The sequence below is a fragment of the Ursus arctos genome, unplaced genomic scaffold (assembly GCF_023065955.2).
Source record: "Ursus arctos isolate Adak ecotype North America unplaced genomic scaffold, UrsArc2.0 scaffold_6, whole genome shotgun sequence".
Classification (NCBI taxonomy): Eukaryota; Metazoa; Chordata; class Mammalia; order Carnivora; family Ursidae; genus Ursus; species Ursus arctos.
The window spans coordinates 13,121,891-13,140,643 of NW_026623078.1; the positions used below are offsets into that span (position 1 = coordinate 13,121,891).

Sequence of the window (18,753 nt, forward strand, 5' to 3'; positions counted from 1 at the left end):
TATCTTCATATGTAAGAATACTGTTACTCTTAACTTTTCTAGCAGTTTCAAGTGCAATGTATAGACATAGATCAAGCATTTTTAAAAGTATGTCTACATAAATGCATAGATAAACCTTTTAGACTGGGTTGCATCCACTAAATTATGCCTTCATTGCTATACATTGTAATTATTTCCTTATTGCTTGTTTTTCTTAGATGTAAGTATTAAAATTGTATCTGTTTTGTTTACCTATGCAGAATCTGGCATAATTACTGACATAAATATGATTGAACATCCTCTCAAGCAACAGCTATTGAAAATTTAGTTATAATATTTCTTTTTTATTGTTATCACTAGTTTCCACAAACCTGGAGGCTATCTGTAGGAATGTACAGTGCAGCAAATTAATTACAGAGAGAAGAAGATATCATAATGCCTAAAATTTGCTACGTATTGAGTTTTCTCTCCAGTCCAATTTATAACATACTTGATATCCAATCCCCAATGAAATTGAGTTATCGGTAAAAGATAAAGTTTGCAACAGGAAATTTGTTGTTTTAAATGAAAGTAGGACCTGCTAGTGTGTTCTCTCCAATTAGCAAGAGGAGTCCCTCTTTAATTTCCTTTTCCTAACTTTGTTTCTACTTACAAAAAAAAAATCTCTCTTTTGTCAAGATACTGGTTTTTAAATTACTCTTTCTGTGTACAAATACCATGAGGCTTAGAAACAGGTAATTCATGGTGGTAATGCAGTTATATTGTACTGGAAGAAGGGCAGGAGAGTTGGGACAGCTTCACTTTGAATTTTGAATATTTTCCATAAAGAAAATATGGTTTTCCATAGGGAAGGCTGCATGTAACATCGATTCTGGGATCTAGACAGCATAACTGTGGAAAGGCGTGAATTTTCCTAAGTGATTGGTAGGTTTTGGAATTTAAGATCATGGTTTAGATCTTTACATGTGTTATTTTTTTCCGTTAATCCTCTACAACATTGTCATGGATGAAAAATCAAGGAGACTGTTTTTAGTTTTGAGAAACAGTTACCATTGTTCTTATTGAAGTACAGCATCATCAAAGCATTAAAGAATACATGATTTACCACAGTAATAGATTGCTGCATTTTGAGCAGGTGCAGTTTTTATTTTATTGCAAGACACACAATCTTATATACAATGCATAATTATCACCTTCCAAAAGTACGAGATATAAATATATATAATAAAGAATATATGAGTATACTTCTGTTTCAGAGAAGAAAACTGCCTTAGGGCAAACAGGTTTATGCCTTTTTGGGATGGTATTTTCATATTTATGCTTAATTTTCCAAACAGTTCTTGTTTAGAAAATAAATCTCATTGGATGGACATACAGCCTTGTCATAGTTTTCTTCTAAAAAGGTCTAATTTAAAGCCATCCAATAAGAATACCAATAAAATGTATTCCTTTTATTCCAGTTATTCATCTTATTATGTCCCAATACTAGATGAAACCTCTATAAATTGTCCAATAATGGTTCTACACATTTAAGAACTTGTATCTCTCAGCAATACATCATAGAATGGAACCACTTTCTTAAGATTTGTGTGAATATTCCTTGATTTTTTCAAAATAACTTCTTAAACTGTGTTTCTTTTACAGCATTACGCTTTGAGTTTTGACTTAAACTCTTGGCATAGGGGATGCTTTTAGATTCTTAAGAGAATTTCTGAGATATTAATGTCAGTATCCTCCCAGTTAGAATTATGGGCTTTCATCTTCATTGCTGCCTCTTGCATGGCTGTTTCATTTCTCTGTGTCTTTTTATGACCCCTCACTAGATCTTATCTTCCAGAAGTCACCAGGGTAGGAAGATGGAATTTATGTAGGGTTGATCTTGAGATTTGATACACACAGTTCTGGTATCAAAGAGACATAGCAGACAGTGTGCCCTCCTTGCTGTGATGAGAGTGCAGGACTATCAAGACATGGGACACAGACATACCTCATCTCACACACACATGCATGTGCACACACAATCACACATATGCACACACTTACACTCACACATGCATACGCATACAATCACATACTCAAGCACACTCACATGCACAAACATGTATACTTACACGTGCTTACATACACAATCACACACATATATCCACACACACACATGCAGGCATGCACACCCACAATGCACACACAGAAAGACATATGTTCACACTTTCACATATGCATGCCCACGTGATCCCATGAACACACACACACATACTTATGCACACACAGACACATTAACTTGCATATGCATGCACACATGTGCACACTTTTGACAAATGAATACTTTTGTGTAAGTAGTATTTTCTCTAACATATATGACTTGCTTTTTCATTCCTTAAAGCAGTGCCCTAAAATGACAAACCCACTCTCTTCTTCCAATTTGGGGAAATTGATGCCCACAATAATAGAGAACTTAGAACAGCTCTCATGGGCACTCAGAGCTACTTCTCTCTCTCCATGGGCTGACATAAAGACTTAGACATAAAGACATGCAGGATAATCTGGCTAAAGTTCAGACTCCAACAATGACAACAGATGCCATAAGGGCACATGGAGTGCTAAGTGAAAGAGAACCCATTACTATAATTTTATTCCATGATTGTGTATTTTTACACTGCATAAGAATCTTTCAAGAAAATCTCCTGGGTCTTACTGTTCCATAAAGAGATTTGCATATTTTTCACATCAGTAGGGCTTGTTCCAGAAACTACTCTCTGTATAAATATACCTTCTATATGGTAGCCAAGACTTTTAACCATGGGGTGAATGTCAACCAATATTTAAGCCATTCCTATCTACACTTAGTTATAAGAATACAAAGACACCAAAGAAAATCAATGAAATTTAAGAAATGCTCAAAAGAACATTTGGGTTCATTTGGAAGAACTTTGCCTTTCTGCCTTAAGTCATCTGTTAGATGTCATGAAAATCTGAAATGTAGACAAACATCATCATAGTAAAATTCTGAAGCCATATATAAAGCCTTCAATACAAGGTTTGTTTCCAAAAGGAGAGCGTATATACACAAGACAGAAAGTACACAGTGAACAGAAACTATAGATGTAATGATGTCTATGAGTATGTAGGTCTATACATTTGATTTTCCCATTAAATTTCAGGGGGTGCTGCCCTGAAAACATGTAGGCTTAAGGAAGAGAAGAGACAGGTGTTATTTCTAAATTATCGCTTTCTTCTGCAGAGGCAAATTACAGAAAAAGCCATTACCTCTGAAATCATAAGTTTCAGGGGAAAGATGAGGGTATGAATATATCATCTGGAAGTTTTAGCAAAATTATCCTAAATGTGCTGCTCGTGGCATTATCCTCAGCTGGTATGCTCTTCACAGAACACAGTGCAAGGTATGTCCAAGCACCACGGGTGACATAATATCCTTGTTCAGCCCACAATTAGGAACATTTCTACTTCCTGCCAAAAGGCACAAAATCCTAGCCCAAGATTAACATGAGCAAAATGCCCTCCCTCCACAGATAGAGAAAATTTGGTAACAGCTATATAGTCATGAAGAGATGGTGCATACAAATTAGATTCTGCCAAGTCAACAACCTGGGAATGAGTGAAATATTTTGTGGTTGTTTAGCACATGAGTTATGAGCACCATTGAAGGCCTAAATGATGCTCAGGGGTCTGGAAGAGATGTTGTCTGACCGATTCCCAGAGAGAAACTCATGTTGCCACAAAATGTCCCCACATCAACTGTCAATAACTCAGGGGATCTTGTTAGTGTGTCATTGGGAAAGTGCCTGGCTGGAAGGCAAGCCCAGTCCTTATTTGCACATATACTATTATTTACAGATGAAATATATATACTTACAGTGATATTTAAGCCACTTTATATTTCTTGACATCAGGACATGCTTTATCATGAAATTATTTATATGAATAGCATGCTGCAAAACAAACTGTGCCTTTTAAGAAATTAAATTATGTTGGAAACCACCTTTTGCACGTTTAAGTAACTTCATAAATATCAAGATAATTTCCTATTATACATGAACATCAGACACCTCAGGTGTGGGTCCAAGCCATACTTAAGCCGGAATCGTCACTACACAGCCATATGAAATGTGTGTCCACGTAACATAAAGTGAGCTGGGCACATGCCCTGGAAATTGTTCTTGTTCTTATTCAGGTTGTTGTTGTCAATGCAAAGCAATGGATTGGACGTCTACTAAGCTCTGAAACCAATAATTTTTTCCTTGTCCTTTTTTAATAAACAGAGCTTTTGGAACCACATTGCATGGAAAAGCCACAGCAGATGGGTCCTAGACTAAATCTAAGTAACCAGAAGAAAGAGGTTTATTTCTTTGTTCATCAAAGGAACTGGGAGTCAGCCTTGCTTTCCTGCCTTAGAAAGGGGCTGTATTTGCTTACTCCAATCTTTTGTACTCCATCCTTACAGCCTTGATGCTCCCACTGACCTGGGTGGCTAACCCAGCCTGCACCTTATGACTTCAGACCATGAGATTTCTAAAAGTTTGTTAAAAATTCTACCTTTCCATCTCAGACTTCAGTACTAATCTGAGTTAACCCGAGATCATTACACTCATCTCTTCCTGAAGAACTGTAAGAAGACATCTCCACGACTAGTCATACTGGTTTATTTATCCCATCAACATCCCTCATGTAAGCAGGATCCTGAACTGTATTTCTGACTCTACTAGTGCTCTGTCGCTCCATCCTCATTTTAATTGGAAAGCAGAAGTCTCTGAAACACCGCTTGAAGTTCTCATCAAGAAAGGCATAGAGAATGGGGTTCAGGCTGCTGTTGGTGTAACCCAAGGCGATGCAGAAATAATAGCTGGAGAGGGCAGCTGTGCTGTGAGAGGCATTCCCCAGAGCCTCCACAAGGATGAAAATGTGAATGGGAGTCCAACAGATGATGAAGACCGCCACCACCACCAGGACCAGCCTGGTGATTCGACGGAGGTTGCGATCTTTCTCTCGGGAGCCAGAAAGGAGTCGGACACTCTTCAAGCGCAGGATCATCAGGGTGTAGCAGATGATGATGATGAGGACAGGGATCACAAAGGCAAACACAAAGACACAGATCTTCATGAAGAGGTCCCACCAGGAGTAATCATCATCCGGGAACTGTAAGGAGCACTCAATGATATCCATGTCTGGACAAGGTGAACAAAACAGAAGCACAAAAAGAAAATTTTTTCTTATTACTGTGGCTGCAAAGTATTCTGAAAGTGAGTTTTAATATGTTTGGGTATAAAGGTCTAATTATGGTGAGATGATATTACCTGAAGCAGATCACCAAGTTAGGAATGAATGCTATGTATATTAACCATCCTATCAGTGCCTAGATCAATGAAACCAGAAAGTCACCATTTATTGGTAACATACACAATGCTATGAAATACATATTACTAGCTAGCAATATGAATTATGTAGTTGTGGAAACCAGTTTGATGTGGATGACTTTCAGAAGAGCTAAACTGGTAATTTATAGCATAAGTCCTTACTTTCATTTCCATTCATTAACAATTCTCCCAGACCTAAGCCTCTGACAATAAAAGCTAGTAACTATTTGTAATAAATAACTAAATATTTCAAATCTAGCCATTCAATTTAGGAAAAGCCAACCTGTCTGAAAACATCAAGTGATTTACAAGAAAGCATTACGTGGGTCAGTAAAAATGTTTACAAAATGTGTCTAAATATGATCCAGGAGTTGCGACTTAATGGAATCGATTGATTAAGGGTGTTGTTGAAACATGAGTAAACTTTTGGAGAAGGAAGAGAAAGAGGAAGAAAGGGGGAAAAAAAACAGAGCAAGGAAAGGGAGGAAAAGGAGGAGGAAATCATCCTCATTAACACCATCATCAAGGAAATTCATGTGAGAAATATTTTTCATTTTTACCAATACTGACTATGTAACAGATAAAACAAATATTTTATTTGATTACTTGGAAAATTGTGTTATTTGCTCTGCTTCTCTTTGCTGGATAGTATTCTTTTTGGAGTGACCCTCGTATTGAAAAAAGCAGAGACCAGAAAGAACAGAGACCCAGGATAAGCACTTTTTTGATACCTTCCTTGAGGGCCTGCTCACCCCTCTGGGTCTCCCTTCTTCCCCAAGCATCAACCAGTTCACATTTTTTCCTCTTCCCTCTGAGAAGTCATTGAACACAGAGCAGGCAAAACTCTTTGTCCTGATCCTTCCTTACTGATAAAGTAATCATGTGCAATAATAAGAGCATAATTTTTATAATGATATTTTCTTCTGATATTGGGAAAAATCTACTTCAAAAATTGAACAAGAATATTTTTAAGTAGTGAAACATCTCTATTTATATTTTCTAAAACATTTTAATGTGATCTTAATCAAATATCTCTTAGTAAAAACAAAATGTACCATCTTAGAATTTTAATTAGACGTACTTACAATACAAAGAATATAATCATTTTTGTCCAATTAATAAAGATGACTATCTTAGAAACATATCTTTTATCAACTAGATACCAGATCAAACCTGTCATTAGTAAATGCAAACTTCCAGAATAACTCGTAATTTTTGATTCTCTAAAAAAATCGCTGTTTAAAGTACTATTACTGCGAAGACTATTAAAAACAAACGAGCATTTTTTTAGTTTGTGTGTTTAGTGTTTATGGGAATACTAACAGTTAAAATCATTTTTTAAAAAATCATCACTATTATCATTGCAAAAAATGTTTATTAAACAACTTTTGACAGGTGCACATTGTGAAAATCTGAATTTAAAAAATATACTAGTCTGGATTTGATTTGTCTATTGAATCTAATCTCCTTGAAGGTAGGGAACATGTCTAGTTTTGTTTTGTCTTTTCCATGCTTAGCTTTTGTGTACTCCAACATTATCTCTTTCTTAAGATTGGCCTCACCTTAAATGTCACATCAGAGATATTTATACAGAGGCTGATCCATTTGAATAGTTGTCTCCCTTGCAACTTATTTTCTCTCTATATATTACACTCACTTTATTTTTTAATCATTATATAATGACAGAAGCTAGACAGAAGCTCTTCTCTAATAATGTGTTACCTTTCCTGGCGTTTTTCTCTCCAACCAGAATGCAAACTACCTTAGGGTGGATAACCAGCCTGCTTTATCCAATATATAATCCCTGCCACATAGGGTGGCAAGAACATAAGATGCTTAAGGAATACAAATCGTTAAATAAGAACATAAGGTGCTTAAGGGATACAAATTGTTAAATAAGTGAATAAATGAATACTACATGGAAACCCTTGAAAATGGGGACTGATTACAGTAGTTCTTATGGAAGAGCAATCTGCTGAGATAAGTAAGGCAATGTAAGAGCTGATGTTTAATCAGCTTCCTCTTTAACAAATTGTCTTGTATGCTGTAGAAGCTCAATAAATATTTGCTGAATGGTTGAAATAATCAACTACAGCTACTTTTACAAGACTTTGGAAAACATTCAGTGATAGAGTTAGAAAAATCTTCCAGATATGTCAGTGAAGCTAAACTTATACCAACAAAGAGAAAGCAGAGTGCTGAGGTGATCATCGAGGAAATTCAAGTCCACATGCACCATTTCTATTAAATGTTCTCTTTCAGGAAAAAAAAATGCACCTTTAGCTTTAATAACACACAGGTTGAAAGTGAAGGATAGAAAAAGATATTCCATGCAAATGGAAACCAAAAGAGAGCAGAAATAGCTATCCTTACATCAGATGAAACGGGCTTCAACTTAGAAACTGCCATAAGAGGCAAAGTCACTATATGATGATAAAAGAACCTAGCCTTCAAGAGGATGTAACAACTTTAAGTATATATGCACCCAACATTGGAGCAGCTAAACATATAAAGCATATATTAACAGAACTGAAAGGAGACAGAGATAGCAATAATAGGGCACTTTCATATCCCACTTTCAACAATGGATAGATCATCCAGATATAAAATCAATTAGGAAACAGCAGACATGAACAACACTATAAATCAACTGGGGGGGGGCTGGCTGGTTCAGTGGGTTAAGTGTCTGACTCTTGGTTTTGGCTCAGGTCATGATTACATGGATCATGAAATTGAGCCCTGGGTGCAGTTCTGAGCTCAGTGTGGAGTCTGCTTGAGATTCTTTTTTCCTCCCTCTCCCTCCCCATCTGCTCCTCCCCACCAAAATAAATAAATAAATAAATAAATAAATAAATAAAATCTTTTAAAAAATAAAAAATGAATTTAAAAAATAAAATTGACTTCACAGACATATACAAAACATTCCATTCAAGAGAAACAGAATATACATTATTCTCAAGTGCACATGAAATATTCTCCAGTATAGAACATATGTTATGCCACAAGGCAAGTCTTAACAAATTTAAGAAGACTGAAATCATATCAAGTATCTTTTCTGACCACATGAAAATAGACATTAAACAGGAGGAAAATTGGAAAATTCACAAATCTGTAGAAATTAAACAATACACTCCTGAACAACCGATGGATCAAAGAAGAAATCAAAGAAAATTTAAAAATGTTTGAGATGAATGAAAATAGAAATACAATATACCAAAACTATGGGATATAGCAAAAGCTGTCCTTAGAGGGACATTTATAGTGATAACCACCTACATTAAGAAAAAAGAAAGATCTTCAGAGAGGAGGGGGTTGGGAGATTGGGATAGGCCGGTGATGGGTATTAAGGAGGGGACTTATTGCATGGTGCACTGGGTGTTATACACAAATAATGAATCATGGAACATTGCATCAAAAACTGGGGATATACTGTATGGTGACTAATATAACAAAATAAAAATTATAAGAAAAATAAATAAAATGTTTTCTGCTTACGTAGAGAAATAAAATCTGTGGACTAAGGTGTAAAAAAGAAAAAGAAAGAAAGAAAGATCTCAAATAAATAACCTAACTTTACAGATTAAGAAACTAGAGGGGCGCCTGGGTGGTGCAGTCGTTAAGCGTCTGCCTTCGGCTCAGGGCGTGATCCCAGCGTCCTGGGATCAAGTCCCACATCAGGCTCCTCCGCTATGAGCCTGCTTCTTCCTCTACCACCCCCCTGCTTGTGTTCCCTCTCTCGCTGGCTGTCTCTCTCTGTCAAATGAATAAATAAAATCAAAAAAAAAAAAAGAAACTAGAAAAAGAAGAACGAACAAAGCCCAAAGTTACTAGAAGGAAGGAAATAAAGAATAGAGAAGAAATAAATGAAATAGAGACCAAAAAAACAGGAGAAAAAAAACAGTTGGTTTTTTGAAGATAAACTAAGTCAAACCCTTAGTTAGACCAGGAAACAGAGAGAAGACTAAATGAAAGAAAAGACATTATAACTGATAAGACAGAAATACAAAGGATCTTAAGAGACTACTATAAACAATCACATGTCAACAAATTGGATAACCTAGAAGAAATGGATAAATTTATAGAAACATACAACCTACAAGACTGAATCATAAAGAAATAGAAAATCTGACAGACCAATAACAAATAGATGGAGATTACAGCAAAAACCTCCTAACAAAGGAAAACCAAGTGCCACATGGTTTCACTGGTGAGTTCTATCAAGCATTTAAAAAGGATAGCAATCCATTTCAAGCTTTTTCAAAAGTTGAAGAAGAAAGTATACTTCCAAACTCATTTTATAAGGCCAGCATTACCCTGATACCGAAACCAGACAAGGACACCACTATATCTCTGATGAACAGAGATGCAAAAGTCCTACAAAATACTAGCAAACCAAATTCAACAGCACATGAAAAGAATCATATATTATAATCAAGTGGGATTTATCCCTGGGATGCAAGTATGGCTCAACATACACAAATCAAATAATGTGATACACCACATTAATAGAATGAAAGATTAAATATCAAAAGATTCTCTAAATAGATGCAGAAAAATATTTGAAAAAAATTCAACATTTATTCATGATTAAAACTCTCAACATATTAAGTATAGAAAGAATGTACCTCAACAAAATAAAGGCCATATATGACAAGCCCACAGCTAACATCCTACTCAATGGTGAAAGATTGAAAGCTTTTCCTCTTAGATCAGGAACAAAGCAAAGATGCTCACTCTCACCACTTTTATTCAACATAATACTGGAAGTTCTAGCCAAAGCACTTAGGCAAGAAAAGAAATAAAAGGTATCCAAATCAGAAAGAAAGATATAAAATTGTTTGGAGATGTCACAATCTTATGTATAGAAAACCCTAAAAACTCCATTAAAGCACTATTACAAAAACACTAAAGTTACAGAATTCAAAATCAACATACAAAAATCAGTTGCATTTCTAACAATAAGCTATCTGAAACAATTTATGTTACCATCAAAAAGAATAAAACACTTAGAAATAAATCTGTAAATAAATCTAAAATATCTGTATACTGATAACTGTAAAACATTGATGAAAGAAACTTAAGAAGACACAAATAAATGGAAAGATATCCTACGTTCATGGATCAGAAGAATTAACGTTGTTAAAATGTTTATACTACACAAAACAATCTACAAATTCAATGCAACCTCTATCAAAACCTAATGGCATTTTTCAAGGCAATAGAAAAAACAATCCTCAGGGGCACCTAGCTGGCTCAGTCAGTTAAGTGTACAATTCTTGATTTTGGCTCAGGTTGTGATCTCAGGGTTGTGAGATTGAGCCCCATGTCAAGTTCCACACTGAACGTGGAGCCTAAGATTTTCTCTCTCCCTCTCCCTCTGCCCCTCCCCACCCCTCTCTCTCTCTCTCTCTCAAGGAAGAAAGGAAGGAAGGAAGGAAAGAAGGAAGGAAGGAAGGAAGGAAGGAAGGAAGGAAGGAAGGAAGGAAGGAAGGAAGGAAGGAAGGAAAAGGGAAGGGAAGGGAAGGGAAGGGAAGGGAAGGGAAGGGAAGGAAAGGAAAAACAATCCTCAAATTCATATGGAATCACAAAAGACCCTGAATAGTCAAAGCAATCTTGAATAAGAACAAAGCTAGAGGTATCACACTTCCTGATTTCAAATTATATTACAAAGCTATAATACTCAAAACAGTCTGGTGCTGGACTAAAAAACAAACACATATTTCAATGGAATGGAATAAAGAGCCCAGAAAAGAACCCACACATACATAGTCAAGTAATCTTCAATAAGGGTGCCACAATAGAAAATGGGGATAGGATATGCTCTTCAATAAATGGTGCTGAGAAAATGGGGTATTCACATGCAAAAGAATGAAATTGGACACTTATCTTACACCATACATAAAAATCAACTCAAAATGGATTAAAGACAATGTAAATAAAGACATAAAACTTCTAGATGATAACATAAGGGAAAAGGTTCTTGATACTGGTTTTGGCAATTTTTTTTTTGGATATGACACCAGAAGCACAAGCAACAGAACCAAAAATTAAAAAGTGAGATTACATCAAACTAATTCAAACTAAAAACAAACAAACAAAAAAAACCCCCAAAAAAAACAAAAAACAAGAACAAAGAAACCTCTTGCACAGCAAAGGAAACAACAAAATGAAAAGGCAACCTACAGAATGGAAGAAAATATTTGCAAATCATGTATCTGATAAGGGGTTAAAATCTAAAATATATAAGGAAATCATACAACTCAATAGCAGGAAAGCAAATAACCTGATTTAAAATGGGCAAAGAACCTAAATAGACATTTCTCTAAAGACATACAAGCTGCCAATGGGATTAAAAAAGGTGCTCAACACCACTAATCATTAGAGAAGTGCCAATCAAAACCACGAGATATCACTTCATACCTGTTAGGGTGGCTGTTATCAAAAATAAAAAAAAACGGTAAGTGTTGGCAAGGATGTGGAGAAAAGGGAACCCCTGTTGATGGGAATGCAAATTGGTACAGCCACTATAAAACAGTATGGAGGTTCCTCAAAAAGTTAAAAATAGAACTACCATATAATCCAGTAATTCCACTTCTTGATATATATATGAAGGAAATGAAATCAATATCTCAAAGATATCTGCACTCCACATTCACTGTAGCATTATTTACAATAGCCAAGATACGGGGAAAAAAACTAAATGTGCACCAAAGATTGAATGGATAAAGAAAATGTGGTGTATGGGGTGTATATACACGTACACAATGGAATATTATTCAGTTTTTAAAAGGAAAGAAATCCTGCCATTTGTGGCAACATGGATAGACCTGGTGAACATTATGCTAAATGAAATAAGGCAGACACAGAAGACAAATACTATATGATCTCCCTTATACATGGAATCTCATAGAAGCAGAGAGTAGAACTGTAGTTTCCAGGAGCTTGGGGCAGGAGGGATGGGAGGCAATGGTCAAAGGGTACACTTATGCAAGTAAAAAATTCTGTCGATCTACTATGCAGCATAGGTTCTATAGCTAATGATGCTGTACTCCATACTCAGCATTTGCTAAGAGGGTAGATCTCATGTTAAATTTTCTTATCATATAAGAAAAATAATAAACAGGGCAGGAAGAAACTTCAGACCAACTGTCTGTGGTCTTGATGGGGTGATGGTTTCACCGGTGTATATTTATCTCTAAATTCACTGAGTTGTTCACATGTAATATGCACAGTACACACATGTATACTATGTAAAATGTTATATTTAACACCATATGCCCATAAAGTGAAAATTTTGCTGTACACACGAGCCCTCAATATTGAATGAATACCCTACAGATGTTGATAAACATAAGCAATAAGGCAGGACCTGTTAAAATCACCATGTCACATAAAGATGCTAGTTACCATTTACCAAGGGCTCACTAGACGTGGGCCCTGCTTTTCAGCTTTCCATGCACTGACTCATTAGATCTGGAAAACACCCTAACTGGTAGGCACTATTATTTACCCCTATTTTGCAGATAAGGAAGGACATTGAGGCACAGAAATCTGAGTAATGTCTCCAAAAGGATACTGTCCCTAAATGGTGAAATCAGGATTCAATCCCAGGCGTTTTGCTTCCAGAATATGTGCTCTTAACCAAAAAGATACCAGAAAGAAACTCAGAAGCATTAGCTGAAATTTCTCATCCAGGTGGATGTGTTCTAATGCAATTGATGCCTGATTTCCTTCAGTGAGCATTCTCCACAAACACGACACTATAAACTATCAATGCCATTCAGCTCTGATTCAGGGCATAGAGAATGTCTAAAATACTCCTCTTGGTCATGCAAGAGCCTTGACATGGAGTGTCAAAAATGAGCATACTAGATGGTTCAGGGACAATATTTCATCACATAAACAAAATCTGCTTTAGAAAATAAAAGAAACAAAGAAAGGAAGGAACCGTCTACAAGATTACTTTAATTTTCTCCCATTTTCCCCTCTATTTGCTGCACAAATTAATCTCCCGATGCTGGTGGATCCTTTCTTCCACGGCATCTGCACACATTCATCTACAGCAACTCCTTCCTGGAAAACCTACATCTATCTTCATTTCATCTTTCAAAAACCAAATTAAAATCCATTGCTTCTAGGATGTCATTTTTCTGGAAATGATGAGAAGACTGTAGTGGCTAAGTCTGCAAGTATGTCATGAAATCTCAAAATCAGTTTTTCATTTGCCCTGGGGAAAATCACCATCTTCTTTTATTATCTGGCCCATTCCTCAAGTCCTCATGGTGTATATGCAGCCTCTCCTCTTGAATCCAGTTCTTAAGCATCAACACCCTAGGGTTGGAAGAGTTTCTTGCAACTGTATTTCCATGTGTTGTATGCACGAAGAAACAAAATCCTGTGTGTAATTAATTATATTTTAAAATGCTTCTCTGATAAAGTTTGACATATCTTAAAATTTACCAAGTATTATAGCTTAACACCTTCCATGGCTAAGCTGGAAATTCATTTTATAGTTTAAGAGGGAAAAGATTGTGTTTCATTACAAATGTGGACTATGCCAGGTAAGCTATGATTTTAGCACCTGCCTTTTCTATGATCTGGCAGGTCCCTACTCCACATATTCAACTATCTGTATTTACAGGTATCATGAGCCTCCCTAACAAACTAGACATTTTAGAGAACTGCTACAGCAATAAATAGCATTTATAAAGTACAAAGTGATGGTTCTGTTCCCCTCTTCTCAATGAATTTCTACTAAGACCAAAGATATTTTCATTGCTTTACTTTTAATAGTAAAGCAAAACTGCTGGAACAGTAGTTCTCACCCTGGCTACAGGTCAGAGTCACCTGGGGACATCCTAAAAATCTTGACATGCAGGGGCACCTGGGTGGCACAGATGGTTAGGCACCTGACTCTTGATTTCGGCTAGGATCTTGGGATCAAGCCCTACATTGAGCTCCACGCTCAGCACGGAGTCCACTTAAGTTTCTCTCTTCCCTTCCCTATACTCACCCTCCTCATAAATAAATAAATAAATCTTTAAAAATATCTAGATACACAGACTGTGACTCAGGTCAATTAAACCAGAGCCTCCCAGGGTGGGACCCAGGCAGCAGTAGAGTTGACCCTTGAACAGCATGGGTTTGAACGGCACAGGTCCACTTTATGTAGATTTTTCTCATTACAGAGCAGTACTATAAATGTATTTTCTCTACCTTATGATTTTCTTAATAACATTTTCTTTTCTCCAGCTTACTTTCTTGTAAGAATACAGCATATTAACATATACTATACAAAATATGTGTTAACCAACTGTTTATTTTATCAGTAAGCCTTCTGGATCAACAGTAGACTAATAGTAGTTAAGTTTGGGGGAGTCAAAGGTCATACAAGGATTTTTGACTACATGGGGTTGGTGCCCCCCACATTATTCAAGGATCATCTGTATTTTCTGAAGTGCCCAGGTTAATTCCAACACATAGCCTGGGGTGAGAACCACTAGCCTAGCAATATTGGGAAAACATCAAGTATCCTGTTTGCATTGGATAAGAACTAGTATGTCCAAAATCTAAGTTTTGCTCATGTGTATTATCATCCATCTGTGAACCCAATTCTGAATGTCCTACAGCCAAATGAAGCTGTTATGATAGTGACCTGGAGATTAACCCCTAAAGAAAAAGAGTAAAGAGCCAGCATAGGTTTCTAATGATTTAGGGTCCTTTTTTTTTTAGGGAGAAAGAAGAGGAGCAAGTAGGTATATCTTACAATTGCCAGCATGCAATGGATTGTATTCTAAAAATCCACATGCCTATGGTTCCCTGCTTCATCTCCAACCCTCTTGATTCTGATAAGCACGTCCAGAATAGCAGATAGGTTGGGCATCTGTGTTTGGGTAATGTCTTTATCCCATCCTCTGTTTAAATATGGAAAGCACAAAACTGTTGTGTTTCTCATCTTCCGTGGATTTAAGCATTGTATTTCCACTAGCAATTGGTTTTTCCCCTGGATATGTGTTCTACTCACTTGCAAATTAAAAGTTCATAAAATTAGAATTAGGGTTGTTAAAAATGAAATGAACATGGCTGCCCTTACCTTCCCTGACTTTGGTCCCTCCAAGGACTATCGCAGATATACCAACAGATGACGATAGGAGCCAAATACAGATGTTGATGATCTTTGCCTTCATGGGTGTGCGAAAGTCTAAAGCCTTAACGGGGTGGCACACAGCAATGTATCGGTCCACACTCATCATGGTCAAGGTGAATATGCTGGTAAACATGTTATAGTAGTCAATGGAAATGACTATCTTGCACAGCACATCCCCAAATGGCCAGGAATTCATCAGATAGACCGTGCTCTGGAAGGGCATGGTTGTAGTAACTAAAGCATCCGCCAACGCCAGGTTAAATATATAAATGTTGGTTGCTGTCTTCATCTTTGTGTATCTAAAAGACAAGAAACAAGATCATTTCTCTTCAACTTTGTGTCAAGTCCATGAGGTAAATGTGTTTGTAACAACCTTTGACTTATTAAATTTCTTTTTCATTCACTTATTCTTTACATATTTATTGAGCATCTAATATGTAAAAGGATGGTTCTAGATATTAGGGGTAGTAGGAAAAATGGACAAAAATCTCTGACTTGACTTAGCTTTTATTCTAGTGCTTTGTTCAAAATATATTTAAATTTAAAAAGGCAAAGAAAATAGCATAGATAAATAGATAAATATACATACAGATCTTTTTGACAGACTCGCACATAATACAGGTCTTTATTTTGTGACTGACAATTCATTTTAATCCTATCTGGAGTTGCTTGCCTTTAAGCATTTTTTTACATACTTTATTACTTCCCTTTCACTGTGTAAAACAAAGATAAAGCTTACTCAACTTTTCCTCAGGGTCATTTTGAGAAATCCATCATTGTAATTACGTCTTTTGAAAATTCAAACTGGTTTTCATTTTTTAAATACATTCAATTTCAATGGCTAAAACACAGCTAAATGTGTTGATTTTTGTTTGCCAGTGTGCCATTAGTTTTTCATCTTACATGCATTATGTAAATAAAGCAGGCTGAGTTCTTCCTTATACACATCACAGCACTAAATGTAATCTAGCACAGTAGGTGAGAAATAACTCAGTTTTTCTTTACTCTCATATTGAGAGATTTTTAAAGCACATAAGTTGTTCTCTTCCAACTAAGGGGACAGTAATTTTCAAAACAGGTCAAAAACATTGCCTTTAAGCCTAAATTATTCTTTCCATCATAACATCAAGTTTAGAACAATTCCATTTTCAACTACAACTGAATTAAGAGGATTGTTTTACTTAGAGAATGCTCCCTGAGGGATCTATAGGGCATGAAACATTCCAAACAGTATCAGCAGGTTTTCAGAGGCCAAATGCCTCTGAATATGTAGGAGAAATCCACGTTAACTACTTTCTACACACCTCAGATTTGTAGACCTTATCGTAATTAAATCAGTCATGCCCCATGTACATTCTTAATGATATAGCTTTGACTGTTATTAAAGGTCGTTTATAAGGAGCTGCCTTATGGAAAATTACGCTTTGTCTGTAAAATCAATATCACTGGTTTTTATTGATCACTGCTAGGATGTCTTTCAATACATAAACTTTTTTTTTTTTTTTGACCACTGGACTTTCAGTTTACTTCCTAAAACACTTGAAAGAGTAACAAATAATTGCAGAATGGAGAGTATCTGCATAGCGCAGTCATACATATGTAGTTGAACGTTTATACAAACCATTTACTACTTGTAGATAATGTTTGCTGCATACATTGATTCATGGACCCAACACGGTAGCATATAAATCTTAGTTTACTTTATAGAACCCTGAATGCACCATATAACATGAATCAATACATAAACTTCTACATGAGAAATGTCTTTTAACATGTAGTGACAGAACGGCCTTGGCTCTCCTGGGAGGCAGAATGGTCTTCTATGAAGTCAGATCATCCAGAGTCTGGATTCAGTGTATGACTTTTCTGAGTTTCAGGTCCTGTCACATAAAGATAATAAAACCAAATGGCCATACTCAACGTAAAGGCAGTAGATGACCTGATTCAAAATGTGTTACACATAGGATCACACTTTACTCTCAGCATCCCACTCACCCTCCCCTCAAATCCTCCCCTCCTCTCTTTCCTTCTTGCTACAAAATGGTTTGTCTGTGCTTGGATGGAGGCATGGTGAAGAATGGCACAGAGTCAGTATCTGTGGGTTTCAATTGATGCTCTTTTATCTAAACAGTGCTTTAATCTGGAGAATGAGAAGTTTACTTTAAAATATGTTAAGTTTTACCTTTACAATTTTACTCAAATATTATTAAGTGGCCTACAAGTTTTAGAAAGTGATTAAATGTGGGGCGCCTGGATGGCTCAGTCAGTTAAGCATCTGCCTTCGGCTCAGGTCATGAACTCGGGGTCCTGGGATCAAATCCCATGTCGGCTTCCCTGCTCAGTGGGGAGTCTGCTCCTCCCCCTGCCCCTCTCCCCTGCTTCTGCTCTCTCTCATAAATAAGTAAGTAAATAAATAAATAAATAGTGATTAAAAAGACACAGATACCTAGGAAAGTCCACTTACTGAGACAAAGCAAATGTTTCCAGTGAGCAAGACTGAAATGCTATCTGTTCAAATGTTGTGTTCTTTAGGGTATGGTTTTATGTTTGAAAAGTGTATCTTACAAGCCAACCTCCTATTCTGTCAACTTTCTTTCCAAGAATCCCTGATATTAACAAAGATTGTAGCTGGCAGTGCCTTTGACTTCCGCTCTCATATTTAGTGACCCTGATATTCTCCTCTTACTTTATGAAGTTAGACAGATGTTCCCTGTCTCATACAGTTGGGTAGACCTGGGTTCCAGTTCTTATTTTTCCCTCCAACTGTTAGATTTTGGAAAGGTCACTAAATACGGAGCTTCAGTTTCTCAACTATAAAATGGGAAATATAATGTTTATCTTATAGAGCTCCTGAAATAATTAATGGAAAGCTCCTAATCCAGAGAATATGCCTAATTTATTTCATGGTCTTCAACTCCTCTCCTTCCCTTATGTATGTGGAAGCCATCAGTCACCACAAGAAGAAAAAAAGGAACCTAGTTTTTGGTTAGAGCCATGGTTCAGCTTGAATATGAAAGATAATAGTAAAAATGATGCCTGCAACTTTACATGCTAGAAGAATGTGAATGGAATGAAATATGAGTTATGATAAAATATAATATGCATCTTAATCATCCCAAATTATGGAAAGAGCCCAAGTGTCCACCAACTGATGAATGGATGAAGAAGATGTGGTATATATACACAATGGAATAATTCTCAGCCATAAAAAAGAATGAAATCTTGCCATTTACAATAACGTGGATGGAGCTAGAGTAT

General features: G+C 36.3%; 1 protein-coding gene across 1 annotated transcript in view; it reads right to left on the reverse strand.

Annotated features, from left to right (window-relative positions):
- Nucleotides 1-1,104: 1,104 nt before the first annotated feature.
- The window catches only part of OPRK1 (opioid receptor kappa 1), a 30,812-nt gene continuing 13,163 nt past the window's right edge, over nucleotides 1,105-18,753 (reverse strand). The window contains exons 3-4 of the mRNA XM_026516516.4: nucleotides 15,442-15,794; nucleotides 1,105-5,159 (exon numbers count right to left, since the gene is read on the reverse strand). Of these exons, the coding sequence (XP_026372301.1) occupies nucleotides 4,627-5,159; nucleotides 15,442-15,794 (886 nt within the window). The 3' untranslated portion in view covers nucleotides 1,105-4,626. The remainder of the gene's footprint in view (nucleotides 5,160-15,441; nucleotides 15,795-18,753) is intronic.